At 35.1% G+C, this 23,589-nt stretch overlaps 1 protein-coding gene across 4 annotated transcripts; it reads left to right on the top strand.

Moving 5' to 3' along the window:
* Window positions 1-6: 6 nt before the first annotated feature.
* On the top strand, window positions 7-22,123 carry LOC113481504. 4 transcript variants are annotated; one of them, XM_026851217.1, is made up of 12 exons: window positions 7-519; window positions 719-795; window positions 8,696-8,771; window positions 12,325-12,456; window positions 13,311-13,434; window positions 15,793-15,853; window positions 15,956-16,002; window positions 16,447-16,522; window positions 17,388-17,489; window positions 18,018-18,935; window positions 19,807-19,848; window positions 21,420-22,123. In XM_026851217.1, the coding sequence occupies exons 2-12, from the start codon at window positions 767-769 to the stop codon at window positions 21,730-21,732; spliced, it is 1,920 nt and encodes a 639-aa protein (XP_026707018.1). In that variant the 5' UTR covers window positions 7-519; window positions 719-766; the 3' UTR covers window positions 21,733-22,123. The 4 variants fall into 4 exon arrangements, with proteins under 4 accessions (XP_026707018.1, XP_026707017.1, XP_026707019.1 ...); XM_026851216.1 differs by having other exon boundaries at window positions 19,738-19,848; XM_026851218.1 differs by lacking the exon at window positions 719-795 and having other exon boundaries at window positions 19,738-19,848.
* The last annotated feature ends 1,466 nt before the right edge of the window (window positions 22,124-23,589 follow it).

Raw genomic sequence — 23,589 nt, 5'->3', positions numbered from 1 at the left:
TCCTGCCCCGAGCCCAGCCGCCTCCCGCTAAGAGCGCGCCCCGAGCCGCCCTCGGGGGCGGTCCCGCCCGGGCTCCCTGCGTTCGCGGGGACATGCGGCTTTGAGCGGGGAGCCTCACGCCAGCCTCAAGCGTCTTCTCTGGAGCGGCGGACATGGGCCCTCCGCGGAGCGGGGGAGCTCCCCTCGTCCCTCTCCTCCCTGCCCTGGTTCCTCTGAGATCGGCGGGCGCTGACGGTGCCCGGGATCTGGCGGGATCGGACCCGTCTAGGTTAGAGTGGGGCAGGTGATGGTCCCTCCCTTGCTGAGGTGCCGGCCTCGCCTCTTGCAGCTGCCTGGAGTTTCTTCTCGTTGAGACAAGAGTTCTAGCTGTGGGAGCACAAGGGCCGAACAGGCTGCTCCGAGACACAGGAGAAGGGACGCAAGGGACTGCCAGGAAGATCGTCATCCCTGCAGCGCTGCTGCTAGAGTTAGAAACCTGCTGCCTCTCCTCTCTTTCATTTGATCTCCTGGAGAGGAGAGGTGAGTTGTCTTTCCCTCTTGTACTGTAGCAGTGGAGAAAATAGGCTAGCTTGCAAGCTGCAGAACTTGTTCAGGATGGCTTCAAGCCAGCTGACTGCTTGGTTTATTTTCCTTGAGAGTCAGCCCTGTGAAAAGGCCCACTGATGGAGTAAGAGATAAGCACCGTGTTAATTGCGCGGTTCTCTCTCCTTTGCTGCAGTGCCCACTTTCATCGCTGTCTCCTGCTCTGCCTGCTCCTGCTTTCAGCATGGTAAAGAAGAATACTATCCCCGATGGGTAAGTATTCTTCCCACAAAGCGAGAGGCAGGAGCGGGCACAGTCCTGCCCACAGAGAAGGGGCACTGACTGCCCCAGGTGCTTTCTTGCCGCAACCATCTTCACCACCTACAGCCAGGTAAGGTAGGTATCTTCTCCAAGACAGGAACAAACCAGCCCTTCATCCCCCAGGTGAGTATAATGCTCCAGCCTGTCTGTGAACACTTCTTCAACAGCCAAACACAGTCCCTTCTTCCTAACCTCCTTATCCCCACGTGTGTACTTACTGGGGAAATGGGAGAGTAGACCATCCTTCTGACTACTCAGATGTTTGCTACCAGGAGTAGAGGAAGATCTGATAAGATTGCAGCAGGTGGTTGCATGCATGCGATCAAGGAGTATTTTCATGGATTCAGATCCAGAAATATACTGTGGTTTTGCTCTTAACAAGAGAACAACAAAAATGTTTTATCAGCAAAAATAATAATAAAAAACCCCAAATGCAGCATACAGGCTTTCCAGTGACTTGGGAGTGCATATGGGGACCACAGAATGATCTCATTTAAAACAGGTACAGTTCTACAGCTCTACTAAAAGAAAAAAAGTCCAAGTTTAGCAGTTTAACCCATGTGTTACTGCTGACATCAGTAGTAACTTCTTGGATAGGAGATGTGCTGACATACAAAGACACACTGCAGTGGGACAAATAACTTGCAGTTTATACATTATTTGAGAAAAGGTTAACATTATCCTGGCTTCAGAGGAAGTGTTAAATAAGTTTATTAAAAGCATTCTTAGATGGAACAATAAAATACAAAAAGCATTATTTCCTGCAAAATATGTTGATCTAAGAACAAATATAAACAAAAGATGAACAAAATTTTTAAAATAACCAAGAAACTTTGAAGTTTTCTTCATAGCTGACAAATTCAGGGGTTAGAATAAAATTTAAGAAAAGGTATTTAAGTATGTCTTTCTCTGAAAGTTTCTATGAAGTTTCAGTTAAAAGTTGGGCAGAGTTGAGCTAAAATGGATTAGGTTTGAAAGTAGTAATGCAGAAAGCCTGAAAGAGTAACAGTCCTCCCTGATTTCTCCATTCTTGGAAATTATTACTAAAACTTTGAGAATCAGCTGGTCATTTCTTCCTTCTTTTTCCACCTTGCATTTAAATAGGAGCAGCTTTGAGGCCACATGCATTTCTTAAGTATGGAAGGAGTAGTGCACTGTATTTTATGCTTCTAGGATTGGAAGCTAATATCTTTGTATGTTTCAAGGAGAGAAACATCAGTGTTACCCTCTCACAAAGCTCATGATTCTGAAGTGTTTTCAGCTTTTCCACATACAGGCTGGACATCCGCAGTACTGGGTTTGGAGTTGTAAAGGAGTTTAAGGAACTGCCAAGCTCTCAGTCTCAAGCAGCAGTGTATTGATGTCACCTTTATGCTAGCACAGCATGTTGTAGTTCTTCACTGTGAATTAGTTTAGTACACCAGGAAAAAACAGCAGTGAACCCTGGAAGAGAATGTAAAGAAAACGAATTTTAACCTAGGTGATCCTGCACATGCAATTTACTGGCCCCAGAAATAGTTGTTGGCAGAAGCAAGATTATGGTATACTAACTATAGTATAAGGACCAGTCCAGACAGTAGCATACTATGGAAGTAAAACCTCAATCATATCACGGTATTGTAATAGCAGTAAATCTAGCAGTAACTGGTTTGCTTTTAATGATGCTGCATAATGCTGTAGTAAACAAAAGAAAGTCACTCTACATAGACATCTTTTAAGATTGTCTTTCTGTTACTGCTTCAATTCATTATACTGTTCTTAACAGTTTTAATCCGAATTCCATTATGCTAATGAAAGCAATACAATAAATTTGAGGTTTCAGCTGAGTTACAGGTAGCTAGATATAGTGCAGCTAAACAAGAAATTGTGACATTTCTTGTCTGGTATTAACTACTATCACCTTTTACAATACAATGTCTGCGGTGTAATTAAAGTTGTATTTACATAAGGATTGTGCTGTAGGACTGTGTGGCCTGGCTACATATCAGCACTTTGTACTCAGCACCTAAAGTAATATTGAAGTGGTATTAATTGATGGTGTTGCCACTGGATCTGCGCTGCCAGTCTTGTACCTTGTTCTTGGACCACTCTTGTTCTCGTGTCCCTGTCACACTTGTGCTGTGTTTTGCAGTTCATTGATATGTAGTTTTTCATGTTTAAAAACGTACATAAACATCTTTGTTATCACATTTATTTTTTGGGTTTTGATAGCAAGATTTATGCAAAATATAGCTATTATAATGTTCTTTGCTTGGATTATTGCCTTGCTGTTCGGCATATCTTTGAAGCTTAAGAGGCTTCAGAATGAATACTAAATTTTGCCTTACTGAGTTTACTGTAAGCTTGTCTTTATCATGGGCATTTCTACAATGTCTTCTGTTATCCCGCTTAAAGCTAGAGACTGCTATGCAGGCCCAGTTCGTGATCCTCAGTTGATTGGTCTTGGAGCTGACTGTTCTTTAGAAGTGTTTTTCTAAGTTTTTGTTGCTGTTTGATTTTTTTTCTTTTGTCCTTGAACAGAGGCCATTTCACTGATTACGGCTGTTACAAAGCATATTCCTGCTAGATTCTTAGGTTAATCTAGACCACATATCTTTTAAACTTCTGCTAGGATGCATGAAGCTAGTTTCTTTGCTGTTGTTCTACTGAGTATCTCTGAAATTTTTAAAGAAAAAATAAAGCATGCATGCTTTTCATTTAAATTAAAATAGATAAGCAGAGTAATATATTTTCATGTAAACTAGACTTAAAAACCTCTAACAGATTAGCTAACTAGAGTCTGTAGTACTAGTTATTATTTATTTATTTAACTGGAAGCCATTCAAGCATCATAGAAATTTCAGAGGGAAAGGGGAATGATTTTTTTAGTTTAACACTTTTTCTCAACCAGGTTCTTTTGTTTAAAAGGACAGGCAGGCAAAATTCTGTCTGTGTTTTAAGATAATTGATGGTAGTTTGGGAGTGATGAAGACAAAACGTGATAGGGAAGTGGGAACTGCAACAGCTAAATAGTTAAATAATTGGTTAATTCATGTATTTTGTTGAGTTTCTGGTCTTGATCTGCATGTAGTTCATGGATTGTTTATGTGTTTGAAAACTTAGAAAAATAAAGCTGTAATTGAAAATGTGTCGTGTGTGCAGTATGTCACCTTTTATTTAAGTGATATTCTCTTTTAATTAGTTTTTTATTTGAACATGCAAATTCTGGATTTTATGGCTTTGAATAGTTTGAAGTTCAGAAAAATTTTAATTACCATATTGGGCCCATAAAGGTTTGTCACAGCTATTTTGATGCAAATGTTAAGAATTTGATTTGCAGATATTTTTACACACTTCTTGAGATTCTGAAGGAGGTTTGTTTGTGAAAGGACCAGAAATATCACAGATTTTATGATGATAGTTTGCTTTAATGTATGCTGACCTAGATTGTCTGCAATTTGACAACCATTCTGTTTTGTATAGAAGTTCTCAGACTTCAGTTTCTTCCTGGATATGTCATCTTCTGACTGTTATTTGTGTTGGGAAACTGCAGTGTTTCTCAGAATTTCCATGATTCCACATTAGATTTTTATCACGACATATTTCTAATGTGAATGTCATTAGTACTATGGCCAGAGCTATTACCTCTGTGATGTAAATACTTAGATTTATTTCTAGTTATAGAAATAAATTTCATGCCTGTGTCTCTAAGATACCACTGTCTCTTTCCGGAAACTCTTCCAGCTGTCTTTTCAGATACTTCATGTCTAGCTTGTTTTTCCACTCAAGCCTCTATTACCTTTGTCATTGGTACAAGAATGATGATGGTGCCACATATTGTGATAACAACTTTGACTCCTGCCTTTCTTCCTTCCACTTAGGTTCAAGCAGGACACAAATCACGTGTCACAATTCTCATTCATGATTGTTAAATGCTTATTTATGTCTGCTCCTGTAACTGCTGTTTACGTGACCATGTGCAGCTCAGTTGTCTTTGGTCATTTCTGCCCTTATCTAGACATCTTCTGTGTGAGTTTTACTTTCTTTAGCCCCTGTCACCTATAGTTCCTAACCGTACTCCTTTGTTGACAACAGAACAAATGTGAATTTATCTCCTTAGCCAATCTTTGCTTAATTTCAATCTGCTGTTTTTGAGATAACTTTTAGTTCTGCAGCCATAAGATGAAGTTTCTTTTAAAATATAATTCTAAAGATAACATGGAACACATACCCTTTATATTTTTTGATGAAGAGTGCTTTCTGTTCGTTTTCTACCATAGAGCTGTCAGCAGCTTTTGAGTTTCTTGCTGATTTTGCAGATTTTTTTTCTGGGAGGATTTAAATAGCTTTAAATACAGGAGAATAACCCCCCAAGTTTATTAAGGTCTGACAACAAACTGTGTAATCCTGATGCATTGTTCTGTCAATCCCTTAATCTGAGAAAAAATTCAGAATTTTTACAAAGCCTTTTTTACATTGCTAATTAAAGAAAATAAGATTTTTAAGCCTTTTATTTGATCATTTCTTATTGGTTGCTAATTGCTCGTTTTTGTGATAATCATGATAGATTTTCACTCATAGTTTTTTGAGAGAAAGCAGGTTATTAAAGATCTAAATTTTTAATTTATGGCATCCTTTAAATTGTCTTATTGTATAAGGTAAGTCTGTTGTGGTTGGAATTTTTTATTTCTACCTTCCTTCAAAATGTTTCTAAACCTGTATATGTGAATATGGCTGGCTGTCAGATTAAATCCTACTTTTGTAAATCATTTTTTACATTGTATTAGTAGAGGTAGAGGTTTCAGTTACAAAGAGTAATTGAACTATGTTCAAGAACAAATACTGTGTTCTTGTTTGGTTTATCTCTATGACAGCATTTGCTGCACTAGTTTCTGTATCTCTAGGTAGTCCATTTTCTAATTCTATTTGGAAGTTTAAGAGTAAAAGCAAGAAATTATTTATTTGTTTTAAATAAAGACATGTAATTTCCAGAGTTATTAAAATTAGCAAAAGGCAGGAGCTGCTATTAAACCTAACTTTGTATTTAATTTTAACAGTAGTTCAGATTAAATATACACCTAAATAATATTCACAGCATTTAGTACCTTTTTTTAATTAAGTGATTGAGATAAAGTTGAACTATCCGCAGGGCAGATTTCACAGTTTTTGTGTAGATTTTGTGGTTTGGGTTTTTTTGAGCACTTCTTGAAATGAAGATAATTTTATTATGTTGTGGGTTTTGTGCACGTTAGCTCTGACACCATCTTCGGTTTGTTTACACTGTGATTCATATGCAATTTATCTATCTTGAATGAATGGAACATAGTCTCAGATTTTTGTTTTCATATTTTGCAATTAGTGTACAGTTACCAGACTCTGAAGTTTACAAACCTGAAAATTCACTTTGGAAGACTTGTCAAGTTAGAACACTTTTCTTGTATAATACATGATGTGTAATTTTTTTGAGCAATGTTTTTCAAACTACGGTGATTGAGAATGTGCTCTTTTTTTTTTTTTTCCCCCTGTATGCAGCTGTCTTAAGCTAAGGGAATATATGAAGTAGGAGACTATTTTTGTTCCCTCATTGCAATTATGAGGTACAAAGTTCCTGGAATAATTTAGAATTCAGTAAAAGATTTTACTGAAAAGGCCTCTCAGTGATTTAATCTCTGGTTTGCCCTTACACCTTCTCACTTTATATCTGTCTTCTGTGTGGCAGCTGTTTGCAACAGTCTTCCTAATGATGAGTTATTACTCCTTTGTTATTTAATTTCTTTTCCATTAAACTAAGCATCTGTATGTCTACATTGTGAGCCTCAATCTGTTCATGAAGACAAGAAAGATAAATTAGTTCTGAAGACATTGATGTAGTGGATTATTACATGATTTCATAGTATCAATTATGTGTCTGGTAACCATGCTATAAGTGTTTCCTTTGTTACTTCCAAGCATCTATGAATCGTAATGATATTTATATACAATGATAAGTATGATTATGGATATTCCATTGAGAGTTTTGCCAGCCAACATCTGGTTTTGTTATGGTCCTGTACAGGAACAAAGCAAAATACTGAGTGGTTAGAATATTTTAAAATACAATATTCAATGTATTTCTTAAATGATGTGGTTTTATGGAAAACAGGATTCTACAAGCTGTTGGATGTTCCCTTTAAAGGGAGAGATTCATTTAAACATTAATTCAGAAAATTTTAAGTGAATGGGTGCTTCCAGTGTTAAAGAATCTTACGAAAATATTTTGTATGTTAATAATTGAAGTACTAGCTGAAAATGCAAAAAGGTGATGTAGACTTTAAGTCAACCAGCTGCATCTTCTGAGGTCATAGAGATAACTTGTCCTCCCATGAGGAGAAGAAATAAAAGTCCTAAATTTAGCAAGTTACCTCTTTGAAGATAAAATTGATCTGCTGATTAACTTGTTTTCCTGTTCAGATAAAGCTTTTCAAACTTTAAAAAAAAATTATATCTCTGAAATGTGATACATAAAGTTTTTTCAGTACAATGTAGAATTTGTGAATACCAGTTCTTTGTGGTTTTGTAATTACTGGTATTTTGAGTGTTTTAAGAAATCTTTGTATTAGTAGGTGATTTTTGCTAAGTTTTGGTGTGATGGAATAGTCTCTGTATTTTTCAAAGTACCAAAAGAAAGTTCAGTCAAGTGTGTTTCTTTGAAAAAGAAGCGTATTACAATGTAAATGCATTTCCAAAATCTAAAAGCTTTGTATTTTTAATGAAAGTAAACTGCATTTCATTGACAATTAAATAATAGATGCATCATGTAACTTTATAAACTGTTTGATTCAGCCAAGTTGAAAAAAACTGTAACAACACTTTTTTAACCTGTTGAATCTTACCCATCTGCTTTGCTTTATATTGGTGCTACATGTTTGTAAATACTGTCCTACCATTTTGAGGGGGAGGTATTTTTGAAAGTTGAAGAAGGAAGTTAAAAGGCTGTTTTCAAATTTCCTGATGATACCTTGAAACCACTTCATGGAATAATTGCAGATTTGGGAACATAACTCCACTGTATGATAACAACAATCATGCACATTATCTCAAATAAGTATTTTCTTTGTGGTGGTGCTCAACAGATAATAAAGATTTGTTTTATTATGGCTCCTGAGTTTAGACTCAATACAGTCTAGATGTCTTTATTTAAGCTGTGCAGTGTGCTAAATAGGCTTCTGCCCCAATCAGTGCTGTAGAATTATTCGGATTATATTCTTCCAGCATCTTTAAGGAAACTTCCTGTTTCTTTTATCCCAAAATAATGCTTATCTATTAATTTTGTTCAAATATATTATAACAAATTTTTGTAGTTATTCTAAAAATATCTTAGTGTCTTGGTGAAATGGGCAGTTTCACCAAGATGGATTGAGGAAAATGGGTTTTTAAAAAGATTTCACTTACATATTAGGATTTAATTGGCCTTTTTTTCAAACTTGTGCAAATCAGTTATAATTGTTTGCTTATGTAGTCAAGGAGTTGTAGGAACTATTGGATCCTGCTGTATGAAATTCTAAATCGTAATAGATTATGCTAGTAGCCTCATGGCCCATCATAGAAAAAAAAATAGCTATCTGTCTGCTTGGAGAAGTCTGAAATAACTATTATATTCAAACTGTGTGAAATAGGGCACTAGATTTGCCTGATATTTGTAAGATACTTTACATAGCTTGAAATAACTATTATTATAATTTTAAAGGAGCATAATTTTTATGTGCTTAGGTTTACCAAAGTTTCAATCCTAAGAGGAAATATATGTATTTATTTAAGTTTTACGTGAAGCGGCGAGTCACTTCTGTTGAACCATGTCATTTGAAAATATTTTAAAATATTTGTTTCATTACAGATGGCGGAGTTTGACACCAGTTGGACAGCCTATACCAGGAACTAGATTTATTGCATTCAAAGTACCTTTAAAAGGGGTATGTATAATAAGTAACTGCATGTTGGCTATACGAGATACAGTGCAAAAGTAATGAAGAATAGCAAATATTCATGCAAACTTCAGGAAAGTTTTATGACAAAATAATTTATTCAGATTTAGCCCTTCCAGATATCCATTAGGGTTTTTTTTTACGTAATATTCTGTATTTCTTCTCTTAAAATTTGTATTTCTTATTAACTCTTTTTATATATCTTTTAAAAATCATAAAATCTCTAATCAATCACCACAATTCATTTGATCACTATTAAGTGGCCTAAATTCATTATCTTATTTAACATCTTTTCATGACTGTTGTAAGAAAATCATATGGAAGCGGTTATAATATGAATAACAATCTAAGCAATGTAAGCCAAAATTTAATTTTATGAAAATTAAGCACTCATTAGGATACCAGCTACTGCAGTACTTTTAAAATGATAGATTCTGGTTACCAATTTCATAAGCAAAAAGCTTCAAAGATCTGGAAGATTGCAGTATATTTAAAAAATAAATTAGATTTCTTTTAGTCTTATGTTAGTACTCCCCTTAGATTCTTACTAACGTGTGCCATCTTAATCTATTAAATACAGTGAGTCAGATCTTTCAATTATTTGTGACAATACAAAATGTGGAGGCTGTCAAAAAAGACTTCAGATCTTTGGTGGATTGAGACATAGGACAAATTAGGGCAAATTTGCCCTTCTGTATAAATTAACTCTTAAAAGTTCTTGCCTCAGATACACAGAAGGTGAAAGTTTCTAAGGTCTTTTAAAGCTCAGTGGCTAGACATAACCTTAGCAGTTAAGAGTCAATATTGTGTCTAAGTTGGTGCCTACAGATTGCACTCTAGCATTCATATACAAAAAAATTGATTCTTCTGGTATATTATTGCCCATTATGTTTTCAGTCACGAGTTCACTTTTATCAGCAATAACTGAAGTGGAATGCTTGCAGGGTTTGCTTCCTGCAGCTGCTTTTACAGCTTAAGTGTGATGGTTTGGTTCCCTTGATACCAAGGATCTCATACTTTACATTGATCGTGTTCTCCACAGTGGATTGTACAATAGTTGTATGTCTTTCTACCATGACCACCAGTGAATAGATCTAGCAGTGAATATAAAATTCAGTAGATTTATAATTACCTTCTCTGATATTGGGGTATTTGAGAGAGGATTTTTTGCATCATCAGCTCTTGTAATTTCATGTGATCCAGCACCAATTTTTTGCATAGATGCACTATTTGAGGCAGGATTTGTTCAGTGCCTCTATGTTCCCTGTCACTTCAGATTTCAGAGGAAGATACTTTGTTGCTACCTTTACTCTTTCCTTGTAGCTCCTGTGATAGTCTGGAAGGAGCTCCACCAGAGATCATAAAAAGGGAAGACATTCTCAGGGAATGTTTATAGCAGTGTAATACATGTAGGCACTCTTTGTCAGTGTGTTGCTCACTGGGGTATAGATCTCCCTGTCCCCTGAAACTCTCTTTGAACTTGGCCAGATAAAAAGTCTGGTAATGAAGAAAGCAAAATCTGTAACATTTCTGTCCCTTCAATTTTGTTCAGTCTCAATTATGCAAGATACAGAAATTACAAGTCTGCCAGAGACTGTGCTTGAAGCTCATGGAGTTTGTGGTGGAATCCACATAAAATACGTAACTGGCTAAACTGTGATGTCTTTACTGATGGTGGAAGTCAGTAAATCTGTCTGGAAATGCTGAAGACCTGATTGGTCATAGTCTGTCAGAAGTCCTATTATTAACTGGTGGAACAGACATCTTAAATATGCAGCAGTTTCCTTCTTTGCTACCTATTAGGAAATTGATGATCAGTGATTTCACCCAAAGGGAGAAGACATATTTTCAGTAGTTCAAGACTCAAGGGTTATTGTTTCAGCAGAAGATCATGGGTTTACTTGGAAGTATTTTCTGTCCTTCCTTTCAGATCATCCTTCTAATGCTAACAGTAACATTGTAGCATAGTAAGGACTGGGCATGTTCTATCCCATGCCATTAGAAGGGTTTTAGAATTGATACAGATTTGTCACATTCTCAAAGCCAAATTAAGCAACTAAACTATGAATACTCAGCAGTAGTCTTTCAGAAAATTCCAAATAGTCTTTCAAAACAGTGTTTCATAACACATTTAACTGTTCACTCAATCAAGCCATATATTTATAGATACCTTATTTTTGTAAATTGTATTCCACCTAAGTTTGTGTGACTTCACATAGTAAAAGGAAAAATTCTTTAATTTTCTACTACAGACCTTTTGCAGATTCACTATTGTCACCTCAAAGTTAGTAAGTTCAGTTTCAGGTTTTACTAAAAGTCAGTGCTGAATAGCAGTGAGATAACTGACTCATGATCATTTTGTTTGAACCTCAACAGCAACCAACTGTTTTTTCAGCAGTGCACCAGTATCTGAAATACATATACTGAATACTTCTATATGCTTTCTATGCTACTCTTTTTAGCTCAAGCCTCATAATCACATACCAGCTTTGATAGGACTGTCCTGCTCTTTGTTCTTTAATTTGGTTTCCTATCTCTGTTTCCAGATTTAAGTGCTTGCTAGCATTTTAGATTATAATCTGTACAGTGGTTAGTTACCCTGTAGCATCTGTGGTTCTAAGAGGTATGTGGTCTGTGGCTGCCTTATTTTCCATTAGTTCTGAGTCCAGTCTGCTTGAATTTCTTGTTGACAAAGGAACTGAGAGGTGGTTGAGGCTGCTTCATCTTTTGCCACTGTCTTTATTGGTTGTGGCTGAGCCTGTGTCAAAAGGCTCTCACAATGGACAAGCACACTATTCAGAGAAAATCTGGTCTTGTACATATGAGGCGTTTTCATACCTAGAGTGAAGAACGAATTTCAAAAACCACAGCTACAATAGGGTGAGTAAACATTTTTCCCACTGTTTCTGTGAAATTAAATTAATTATTCATTACCCACCAACATGCAGCTTTCTTAGTCACCATATTTTAGTCTTATTTAATATTTCCTAGTGCTAAATGACTTGCAAGTACACTCTGCCAAGAGATGAAATAGGGACAAAGATGTCTGCACAACTTTTGTGTGGGGAAAGTTAAAACCTATAGAAGAAATGAACTCTTGTATCACAATTTCTAATGTTTTATGTGAAATAGACTGTTAATTTTGTGTTACTGTGCAGGAGAAAGTATGCTTGGAGGAAAGCGGATTGTGGTGTTTTGCTTTTTCGTGATGTTTAGTAAATCAGTATATACATGCTGCATTTTGCAGGATTTTCATGTCTATCTAATTAGTGCTTATTTCAATAATGTTTGTTAACATTGTACAAATGGAAGTTCTCACACATTTTCTTGCATTTTCATCTGAGGAGGAATACACAACAAATTCTTGCTTTCTTTTTATCTGGTACTTTTTATCCATGTATACATGAATATGGTTCTCATACTGTAAAAATTCCCTTTTGAATACTGATGTTTCCTAGTCTTAATTAAAACAGCTGAATGTTACAAATATCTTGTTATTGGAGCTTAAAAAGAAAATTTTTCTTTTCCATTTTCATTTTAGGCAATTAACCAGAGGCTTACTCCAACCCAGAAATTTACACCAAAAGACTTAATTGTGGCAATGAAAGCCCTAAATGTGGAGCTTGGACTAATTATTGATTTGACATATACTACACGATACTATGAAGTTAAGGTAATATAAGTATAATAACAAAATAAAATAGTTATTTGTCTTAAAGTATTTACACATTGCTTACCTTGAATTGGAATAGACAGGTGACCTATCTTGGCTTATTTTGTGTCTCCAATAGAAGCTAGCTAAATGTTTTATTGAAGAGGAAGTATCTTATTCTCCCAGCTAGTTGCATTTGTGGCTTATTTGTATTATGGTAACTCAAAGTAATGGATAAAGACTTAAGTGCCAGGCACCACAGGAAAGATGCAGAAGACTTATACAGTCCATGTCCTGAAGACATTCTTATTTATTCCTAGTGTCTTTTATTACTGATTTTGAATGGAATCCACCAAGAAAGTGTACAGTGTTAAACTACATTACCAATTTCAATTTTTTTACCAGTATGGTCCAAACAATTGTGATTAATCAGCTTCCTACTGAAAAGGAGAAAAAATAGTCTTAAAACTGAATGCTAATCTTTGAAGGTACATGAGCTGTAAGCATTAAGGGCATGAATATATGAGTATATATGTGACTGTGGGTGGGAGGGACAAATATTGCTAATAATTGTAAAATGAGTTAGAATGGAATTACAAGAATCTGCTCTCTTTAGTTAATGTGCTGCCTTATTAGCAGGAATAAATAAGTATTCTGTGGAAACTGTTCTTTGTTTGAGATCAGGTCTTTAAAGTGGAAATGCAAATGGTTGTTTCTGAGAGTGTATCTGCATAGGATTGTGTCAAGTTTGTTTTTAGTTTCTGCTCAGGATTTGAAGTAATGTTCTACATTGGCATTATGCTTGGTACTGCTTAAGGTTTTTCATTGATGCAAGACTTCAATAATTTTACCATATTTTTTCTTCTTGTTGTTAGGATTTACCTAAAAGTGTGCAGTATAAGAAACTTTATACTGTTGGACTCGAAGTCCCCGATAATGCTACTATCCTACAGTTCAAAAAATGGGTCAGAAAATTCTTATGGGAAAATGCAGAAAATGGTAAATATCAGCTTCTTATGCTGTAATAAAACAAAAATTCTACTTCAGTACTAGTTGTATCATTTAGTAAGTTCAACAAATACTTATGACACCAGGGATCTAGTGTCCGTTGCACTTTCCATGTTATTACCATAATAAAATACATTATGTGAACCACATATCTTTTTCATATTCAAAACATGTTTTTTTCAGAAATGGCTAGTAACTTAAAATGCCCTTCCTAATAGTGTAATTACATTTGTGTGATGTGTCAAAGCAACTGCATCAAGGCTTTCATCTGTCTGACCCAAATTGTCTACCATCAGCTTAGTGTTGTAGCTGCCAGATCTTTATGGATGTTCTGAATAGCACAGGGTTTCTCTGATGGCATTAGGCAATGATATGGGTGAGCAACTTAAGTCTGTTCAGTCTGATGTAGCAGTTTTTTGATTTATGAGTCCATTATTGCCCTCATATCCTAGCAATTCTTAAAAATCATATTACAGACACAGTGTCAGTGTTTCCACAGTGTGGTTCTGCTGCTGTTTTAGTGTTTATGCAATACTACAGTTCTTGCTGAAATAAGTTTCTTGGTATAAGGCACTTTTGCAGAAATAAATTTGCATGTATTTTGCCACAGCCTGTTTGCAGCTTTTACCTACTTACTTTTTTTGCTAGTGATTCTTTGTAGGCAGATTTTAACTGTTTGTCTATCATACTGGAGGACCATTCTTTCAAGCTTTTTCATGCTATTTGTGGTGGTTGCTTTGGCATTTTCTATGAGAAAGTAGAGATATGAACTGCCCAGGTGCATACAGTTTTTGCTGCAGAGCATCACTGTGGTTTTGCTGTGGATGGTCAATTCTGTTTTGTGAAAGAGCTCTGACCTAAATCTCAGGTATGAGAGCCTGAATTAGAAGTGCTGGAAAATTTAAAAGATATAAGAAGAAGCCCATGTCCTTGCTCAGGAAGTCAGTGTGTAAATTCATCCTTTGCTCTTTTTTGGCTCAAGGAAATTACTTGGAGATTATTAGTTTTCTTCTAATTTTGATATAGTGATTTTTCATGGGACAAAGAATAATCTCTTATTTGAATCTAATTATTTCTAATTCTCAGAATTGAGAGAATCAATTATTAATTTGTTACTGGATGAAGACCTGCAGATCTGACTAGTGAAACCATTTTGGCAGGGCTTATGTAACTTCAGAGTTGGGAGAACTTTCATTTCTGTGTTAACTTACTCATTGTAACTTGCTCTCTCTTTTAGATTACCCCTAAAATGTCTCAGGATTCTTCTTAAAAATAATTTTTCAGAAGTTGGCTTTTTTTTAGTGTCTGAACTTACAGTAAACTTACATGGCAATGCAACTGTTGTGATCTGTGGCAAATAGTTACATTTTATCTCATTCAAAAATTTTATCAAGTCCCATTTCAAAGACCGTCTGTCTGTACTTTGTCTCTGCCACAACTTTGTTCTTCTAATGATTAAAGTTTTTCTTCTAAAATCTAGCCTAAAACTCTCAATCAGTTAATATACATTTATTCTTACGCCAACTTTGGCCTTGAGTATTGTTGTTCTCCATCTCCATTATTATATTCAGTAGCTCAGATTTGGCTTTACAGACTAAGTAGGAGAAGCTTCCTAGATACCTTCTCATACATTTCTCATGTTACCATTATAGTAGCCCTTTCTATACATATTTCAATTTGATTTTTCTTTTTTTTCATTAAACATGGGTGAGTAGAATTGTATGGGATAGTCTGGATGAGGTTTTATCAGTGCCTTGCATGACTATATTAGTGTTTCCCTATTTCTGTTAGAAATATCTCATTTGAAACAACCTAGAAATAGTAAGTTATGCTTCTTTTTTAGCCTCTAGCTGATTAGTATAACCTTTCCAAAAAAGACAAGATATTTTTAGAGATTACTGGTGCTTCTTTTCATACTCCTAGACACTGGGGGCACTATGTGTATTTTCTTTCTGTAAATTTTACAAGAATCTGTATGTTCCTCAATTTTACATTTGCTTGTTTAGATTTGCTTTCAAAACCATATTTAATTCTTTTTCTCCTGTTACTGCAGTTCTGGCTGAGGCCAGTTGCTTTACCTCTCATCACTCCTCTTTGTTATTTTCCTATGTTCTGCAGAGTTAATCTCAGTCTTCACAGGTTTGGAAGTAGTGAACTAACTGCTGCTAAAGATCCAGCATGAAGAGGACAAAGTCTGCATCTGTCTGTTCTTTTACAGACATGACAATATTAATTTTTTAAATAGCAAGCATTATTTATTGTTACTTTGTTAGAAAAAGTACAGCTTTTTTTTCTGTCTTGCTCTAATTTTTTAGTAATTTCTAAAGTCTGTGTCTTCCTTTTTGATAGAGAAACTCATTGGCGTTCACTGTACTAATGGAATTAATAGAACTGGCTACCTTATATGTAGGTAAGGGCTGTATAAAAACAGAAATCATTGTTCACAAAAGATAGTGTTTTTACTACTCTGTAATTCTTTGGGGACAATAATATAATTGTGGGGTTTTTTCAGGTATCTTATAGATGTTGAAGGCTGGGATCCAGAGGCAGCAATCCAAGGTATTTATACAGTTTGAACTAAACCACATTTCAGGTTGTAATTCACAATTACTACAACTATATTCACAATGCTACAATTCTTTTTTAGTATCTTTAGTTATTTCATGTCCTGGCTTCCATAGAAGATTTTTTTCTGACTATTGATTCTATTCCAGTCAAGATTTGAGGATTAGCAAATTATGAGCATAGTAGGAGTATGTTTCAGCTGCTTAAAATCTTTTTTCTTCCTTTTTCTTTGAGGGATTTTCAGTCATAGGTTTCTACCACTACTAGTTTCAGTTGTTTAAAAAAAATGCTGCAATGATGCCAGCTTGCTGAAGTATTTAATAAAAAGTTAGAATTGTTTCAAATTCAGCATTTCATGGTGAACAGAAACTTGCCTTTCAAGTTTTTGTGGCTCAGTTTGAGCATGCGTCATTAGACTTGTATCTTTTTATTCTTCAGCTTTTGGTGATGCTAGAGGTCATCGCATGGATGGTCTTGTGTATCTCACAGACCTCAGAACACAACCAATGAGAAGGTAAACAAAAGCTTTTAGTTGTAGGCTTAAGATTTTCCAGTATGTCTCCTGGTATTTTTAAACGTTCACTCCCAGTCATAAGCCAGAATTAACCCCGTCTTAAGACTTTAATATGCAACCATACATATATTGTAAGACTTCTGTGATGAATAACGTGAAGTGCGGTGTACTTCATTCATATTTTGAATGTATATGGTTCAAAATATTTTCATTTTAATCTGGCAACTACTATTGAATGTTGATGTGGTTTTATCATACTGTCACAAGTGTATTAATTCTGTATTCTCTCATTATAAACTGAAAGGAGCTGCTGCAAAGATATCTTTATAAGCTCTACGATCTGCTGGTTTTGATACTTAAAAAAAGCAGAACAGTGGAAACTGGAAGATTGTTCTCAGCTCCTCTGTTCATAGTAGTTGTATCCCTGGTTTGTAAGAATTTTATCCTTATCACATTCACCAAAGAACAGCTAACCTTTATACCTTCCTAAATTATTTGTGCCTGACTGATTTGCCTCTTTTTAGATTAATTGAATGCCTTTTGTTTTACTGCTATAATTGTTTTATAGTCTGTGCATGATTAAATTAGTGCCATATCAGATTTTTGAATAGGTATGGTGTTTGTCTCACATCCTTTAGGATGTTGTTCCAAAGTTTATGAAGTTTAGGTATTCTCTTTGTTTTCACTGCAGCCCCTTCCCAAATAAATTTACAAGATTAAAATCTGCTAAATTAAGAATGTCTATAAATGTAACTTAACTTACAAAAATTTCCATTATTCTGAACTGAAGAATTTTATGTGTGGGGTTTTTTTTTTCTCTCAATAATGTTTTTAAAAACATGTGAGATGTTTTTATTATTCTTAGCAACCTTGGAATGGATGTATGGGATTCAGATGAAGATATTATTCCCCCACCACATGCAATGGAAGGACCTGTAGAGCGATTCCCAAATGAAGATTTTCAGGGGTAATAGACTGAAACATGGGATTAAAAGCCAAAAAGAACCAGAAGGGGGGGAAGATAATTGTTTCTTATTGAAAAAACTGTAGATAGTCGAATTTAAGAGACTTTATGAATATAGCCTACTCATGCAAAATATATTTACAGAGTTTAACCAAACAGTGAAAAGATCAGGGAAAGAAAGGAAATGTGTGCTATTAGAAGTATGTAAGTAATTATTTCACTTGGCAGAATTTAGAGTTTTACTTTGCCTGTCCTTTATTATTTTACAGTAATCTGCCATTATCTTTAATTTGGAATCTCTGGTTTTGCCTGTTCAACAAGTGCTATAGAATTACAACTGGGTATTTGACACAGCTTCTACTGACTGAAAGTTTTATAATCTTGCTAACCGTTTGGATTCTTAGTAGCTTTGATACCTATATATTTGCGATGTCTTTCATATCAATTCTTGGTTAAAAAACCTTGTTTCCATTAATGACTTGTAGCACTTAAAAGTATGATGTTCTAGTTAAAACAAAAACTTTCTTACAGGTCTGGGAAAAGATTAAGAATTTATGATGATCACTGTCATGATGATTTGCAAGGACAGATACAGTTGAGAGATTTTGATTTCATTAATAAGGGACCTGGACAAAGACGAAGACCATTTCATGACCATCAGACTCAGGATGATTTAAGAGCACCAATACAGATGAGAAATTGGGACTACAATAGGGGACCAGAACAGAGGCGAAGACCCTTTCCTGATCACCAGTTTTATGATGATTATCAAGAAGACATGCAGCCGAAGGACCTAGACTTCAGTAACAAGGGACCTGGACAGAGGCTGAGATCTTTTCATGGACACCAATTTCATGATGATATACAGGCAGAGAGACAATCGAGGGGTATTGAATTTAACAGAAGCCGTGGACAAAGGCAGAGATCTTTTCCTGACCATCCGTCTCATAATGATTTGCAGGAAGACATGCGGTCCAAGGATTTTGATTTTGGTAGCAGGGGCCAGGGCCAGAGACGAAGACCATTCCATGACCACCAATCTCGTGATGAATTTCAGACTCAGATGCAGTTGAAAGAGTTCAATAGTGTCAACAAAGGTCCTGGCCAAAGACCAAGATCTTTCCATGACTATCAGTCACATGATGACTTACAGCTACAAATGCAATTGGGAGATTTCGAATTTGTTAATAGAGGTCGTGGGCAGAGGTTGAGACCTTTCAATGATCACCAGCCTCGCAATGACTTACAAACAGAGATGCAACTAAAAGATTATGATAATAAAGGTCCTGGACAAAGGCGCAGACCTTTCCATGACCATCAGCCTTACAATGACTTACAGGAACAGACTCAGTTAAAAGATTATGTTAACAAAGGGCATGGACAAAGGCCAAGACCTATTCATGAACATCCAGGTCACAATGACTTGCCACGTGAATGGTGTTCAGACAGGTAAAGCATCCTTGAGCTTTAGAGAATAAAAGTGTAAACCTCAGTGCTTTTAAATAAAACTTAAAATGAATTATTTTTTTTAAATAAATTATTTTTAAATCAATTATTCATCCTTTTAAGATTATATATAAATGATCAGTTAATTAACTTCTTTTGATTTATAAAAGGGTTTAATGTGTGTTGGAATGTTGCAGCTTTGAAAGCCAATGTTTCCTAAATTAGAAGGTTGTGCTTCTTCAACGCTTATGTGTTTCCTTTCCTTTTTAGAGTGAGCTTGAAACAAGGCTCTTTGTCCTATTCTGTTTTGTATAGAAACTTATATTTAAAAAGCAGTCCTCAAGACAGAAAAGGATATGAAATTTTATTTATGTCCTCAGCTAAACAGAGATAAACAGTAACACTACAAGGAAGTTTGACTTGGATTTGTTTATTCCATGAGTTAATAACTTGTTAGAAATCCCTTTGCTTCTGAACTTGTATCGTACTCTCCCAAATACATGTATCACTTATTAGTAAACCTATTGGATTCTGACATATTTTAAATTATTTTGAATCTTTCAGCAGGTATTTCAGATAGTTGTTGGGCTAGTAAAGTTCAATTTAATTTCTTCCATTGTGCATCATTACACTGAAGCATACCATTTTGAGGTGTTAATACAATTAAGATAGTTTTAATTAAAATTTTAAGTAAATTTTACTTAAAAGTAAAAATATTTTTATTTCGTTTGATAAACACATATTTTTAAAAAGATTGCAACCATTAGTATTCTTCTTAATGTGTTATTCTTTTGGTTATTTGCAGAAATCAGTCTTTTTCTTCCCACGAAAATATACCAGAACCTCATTTCTCCTCATCTTCTTCACTTCACAGAGATTATGGGTCTGATAATGACGACTTTAACAGAAGTTATAGGTAGATATCAGATTTCATACATTGTTTTTTTCTGACAACCTTCTTACTGTTACTCACCCAGTTTCCCAGCTAAAAAATACAAATTAACTGCACAGTGCAAAAATCGATGTTAGTATTTTTGCTTAAATGCAGTTTAAACCATTGAATCTGAACACTGAGCAGATGTCATGGTTTAAACCTGGCCAGCAGGCAAACACCATGCAGCCACTTGCTTGCCCTCCCCCACACCTGGTGAATGGGGGAGAAAGTTGGAGGGGTAAGAGTAAGGAGACTTGTGGGTTGAGATAGAAACAATTTATTAATTGAATTAAAATAATAGTAACAATAGAAAACACAAACAAGTAATACAGAATGTGATTGCTTACCATCCACTGGCTGATGCCCAGTCTATTCCTAGCTAGTAATCCCAGAGAAGAGAGAATCCTGAAACCACAATCCCAGAAAACAAAGTGAGCTTCCCAATCAACTCTGAGATAGATAGATATAGATATAGATATAGATATAAAAAATATCTATGTAATGAGCATGAAAAAAAAAATTAGCTCCATCCCAGCTGAAACCAGGACAGCAGATGTGACTGATTTGTGGTCCATGTATATTGAGTGTGATTATGAAATGGCTTGAGAATCCCTGATATTAAGTTATTGACATGACAAGCACAGTTCAAGCTAACATACTACAAAATATGAAAAGCTATTGTTAGTAACCCAAAAAGAAAAATACACATGCTATATTTAACTCTTAACTGCTGTCTGCAAGCTAATGAGTTATACAGTGAGGGATGGTGAGACACTGAAACAGGTTGCCCAGAGCAGCAGTGAAATCCCATCCTTTGAGATACCAAAACTCAGCTGGACATGGCCCCTGCACAAACTCATCTAATTAGACCTATTTTGAGCAGGTGACCTTAGGTAGTTCTAGAGATCCTTTCCAGTTTAAATGCATCTGTGGTTCAGTGAGGGAGAAGATTTTTAAATTATAACAATTGTTCTGGAGTGGCTTTATACACAACTTACTTTACAAAGTAAGGAAGGTACTTGAGAGTAAAGAGAATCCAGAACAAAAAATATATATATATCATATATGCATTTTTAGATCCTTCCATAAGTGTTTGTAGGAGAGTCTTCTATTGCAGAAGAATTAATAATTAAAATATTTAGAGCTATAAATCAAAACTACATTATTGTCTGTTGAGACTGTGTGCTAGAGAGCTATTATTACGTATTATTCACAAAAATGAAAACATGGGCTTAGGAAGAAAAATGGCCCTGAGTGGAAGAAACCCTCAGTCAATAGGGAATTGTAATTAGAAACAGCACTTGAAACAAAACATCTTCTAGTAGAATTACTTACTATGAGGAGCTGTAATTTTAATCACTAGAATTGAAAAATTAATATAAACCAGTTTGCAACATTGAGTAGAGAGGATTTTAATTTTAGGAGGTAAAAACAACGAGGGTCTGAATTGTTCTTTCAAGGTTACACAAGTTTTAATTTCTAATGGTGACCACCAACAATAAATCCACTGTAATTTCTAAGGATTTCACTGTTCATATTTGTTCTTCTTACAGTAATCGACCAAATTGTCCTGAAGACAATAGGAGAATGCATCCCTCAGATGAATTTAACAGAGGAAAAAACAGATTTGCACCATATTCTTCACGAACAATGCATCCATCTTCATCTGTACACCAAGAAAATAGTTCAATAGACTATGAAAGAAAACCTTTTCAAGGTGAAGCTACCAGAGAGATGGAACAAAGCAAAAGATTACCAGTTGTAACAGTTGATTACAATTATGGTCTGCCATTAGATTATGGACCTGAAGAGGAAGAGAGAACACATTATGATTTACCCCCAAGAGACTGCTACAACTGGAACTGAATAAACAGGAGAATGTTTGCTCATCTTACTCTTAATTTTTTCCATTTTACTTTGTATGTGGACCTTTTTTTTCCTTTTTTTTTTTTTTTTTTTTTTAAGCAAATTAAGAAAATGCAAATTCCAATAGTAGAGAACTGGTCTCTATTGTAAAATTAGCTTCTACTGATGTTTGGTTCTTCAAATTTATTAGGGTGCATTTGTTAAGTGTAGTTGGAGACAAGGTCTCAGTACACATGGAACTAAAGTAGTCCTTCCTTTTAATGAAATTGAAACCCCATACCTTAAAACAAACAACTTGCAGAGTGATTGTAGTTGTGTCTTTCGTTTTACATTTCTTTAAAATGTATGTAATTTCCTGATGCAAAAGTCATAATAAAATACTGCACTATCAGACAGACTAGCATTGAGATTATAGAAAAAATACTATGAAATGAATGAAGCAAAGTTATGTCCACTTCATCCTTTAATTTAAAAACAGCAGTTTGAATTACTGCTAAGAATCTCTGCAGCATTTCAGTTTAATTCCAGATTTTCTGTACCATCAACTGAACTGACGTAATTGCACTCTTTTTTCATGGAAGAATTCTTCCTAGATTGCTAAGTATGCAAAAGCAAATGGAGTTTGAATATTCTAAATGTCAAACTTGCTTTTCAGTAATCTGAATATCCCATCCTGATTGTGTATTTTTTCTTGATCCTATAGGTTATATATGTTTCAGAATAGCCCAGTGCAGGTAAATTTTACAATTTTCTCAGCAACACACCCAAATGAGGTATCTCATGTATTATCATACCATTACCTGTCTCAACTGGCCAACATCACTGGTGCCTGTATACTTACACTTCCTAGTTTTTCAGTCATACCTGTCTTACTCTCCAGTTCTACTTTTCACTAGTTTCTTTTTACAGCACAGAAGAGGAATGTAATCAGAATAGAAGAATAACCTCTTCAGGTAAGTTACTTTTAAGAATCATGTATTGAACAGTCTCCTCTGAACTGCCACTTCAGTGGGTCTCAGTAAGGTAGTGCAACAAACAGTAACTGAATTCATGCCAGCAGCTGCACAGTAGCACCAACAGCTCCTACTGTAGATAAAGAAATCTTAGTTCATAGGATGGAAAACAGTATTAAAGTAATACTTAGGCAAATTTTTCAAATTATATTTTTCATTATTACTACATTTTAATTCATATTTTTGAAAGGAATCATGGTAAATAAGGATAAAGCGAGACCATGATATCAAAATAAACAGTTAAAATGAATGCTAGATACTTAGGCAGTTCAGAAACTGCCTTAAAAGCAGCATAGTTGTAAAGCATAAAGAAAGAGGGTGTAGGTATATACTAGAAAACTGAAAAAAAAGGGGTTGTAGCTGGAACCCACATATTTTTTTTGCCTTTCAGGAGCAGCGTAAGATTTCTGAATTTGTGGTTCTATGACTACTTAAATAAGGGCTAGATTTAAAAGTGTGGAACATCTGTCAATCTGTTGCTTTGTATCACATGCAAAAAGTTCCCCAAATCAAAAGATTCTATGGATATAAATTCAAACTGCAAATGCTTCACTGCCTTTCCAACTGGTAGAACAGCTTTGGCTTTGTTCACTGCAGAAAGTAAACAGTTTTCTCATTTTCACAGCAGCTAGTCAATTGTATTTCCCATTAAATCTGATTGTGAGTCTCATTCATGTGGTCTCAGGAATGAAACTCTATATAAATTGGTTATGGAACTGAGCACTAGATGTTAAGGAAAGGCATTTGTTCTTTCACTTGCCTTTTTTTTTTTTTTAATTTTATTTAAATGAGAGGTAAGCTGACAATCTTTATCTACGCTTCTTAATTTGGAAGCAGGGGAGAT

Source organism: Athene cunicularia (assembly GCF_003259725.1).
Source record: "Athene cunicularia isolate RWA chromosome 6 unlocalized genomic scaffold, athCun1 chr6_part1, whole genome shotgun sequence".
Classification (NCBI taxonomy): Eukaryota; Metazoa; Chordata; class Aves; order Strigiformes; family Strigidae; genus Athene; species Athene cunicularia.
Note: the sequence above shows the minus strand (reverse complement) of the source record. Positions and strands in the feature narration are given on the sequence as shown.

Coding starts and splice junctions, on each gene's coding strand:
- LOC113481504 (XM_026851216.1), top strand. CDS start 767: ATGGTAAAGAAGAATACTATCCCCGATGG. Junction 796..8,695: donor AAGAATACTATCCCCGATGG/GTAAGTATTCTT, acceptor GTTTCATTACAG/ATGGCGGAGTTTGACACCAG. Junction 19,849..21,419: donor GACTTTAACAGAAGTTATAG/GTAGATATCAGA, acceptor TTCTTCTTACAG/TAATCGACCAAATTGTCCTG.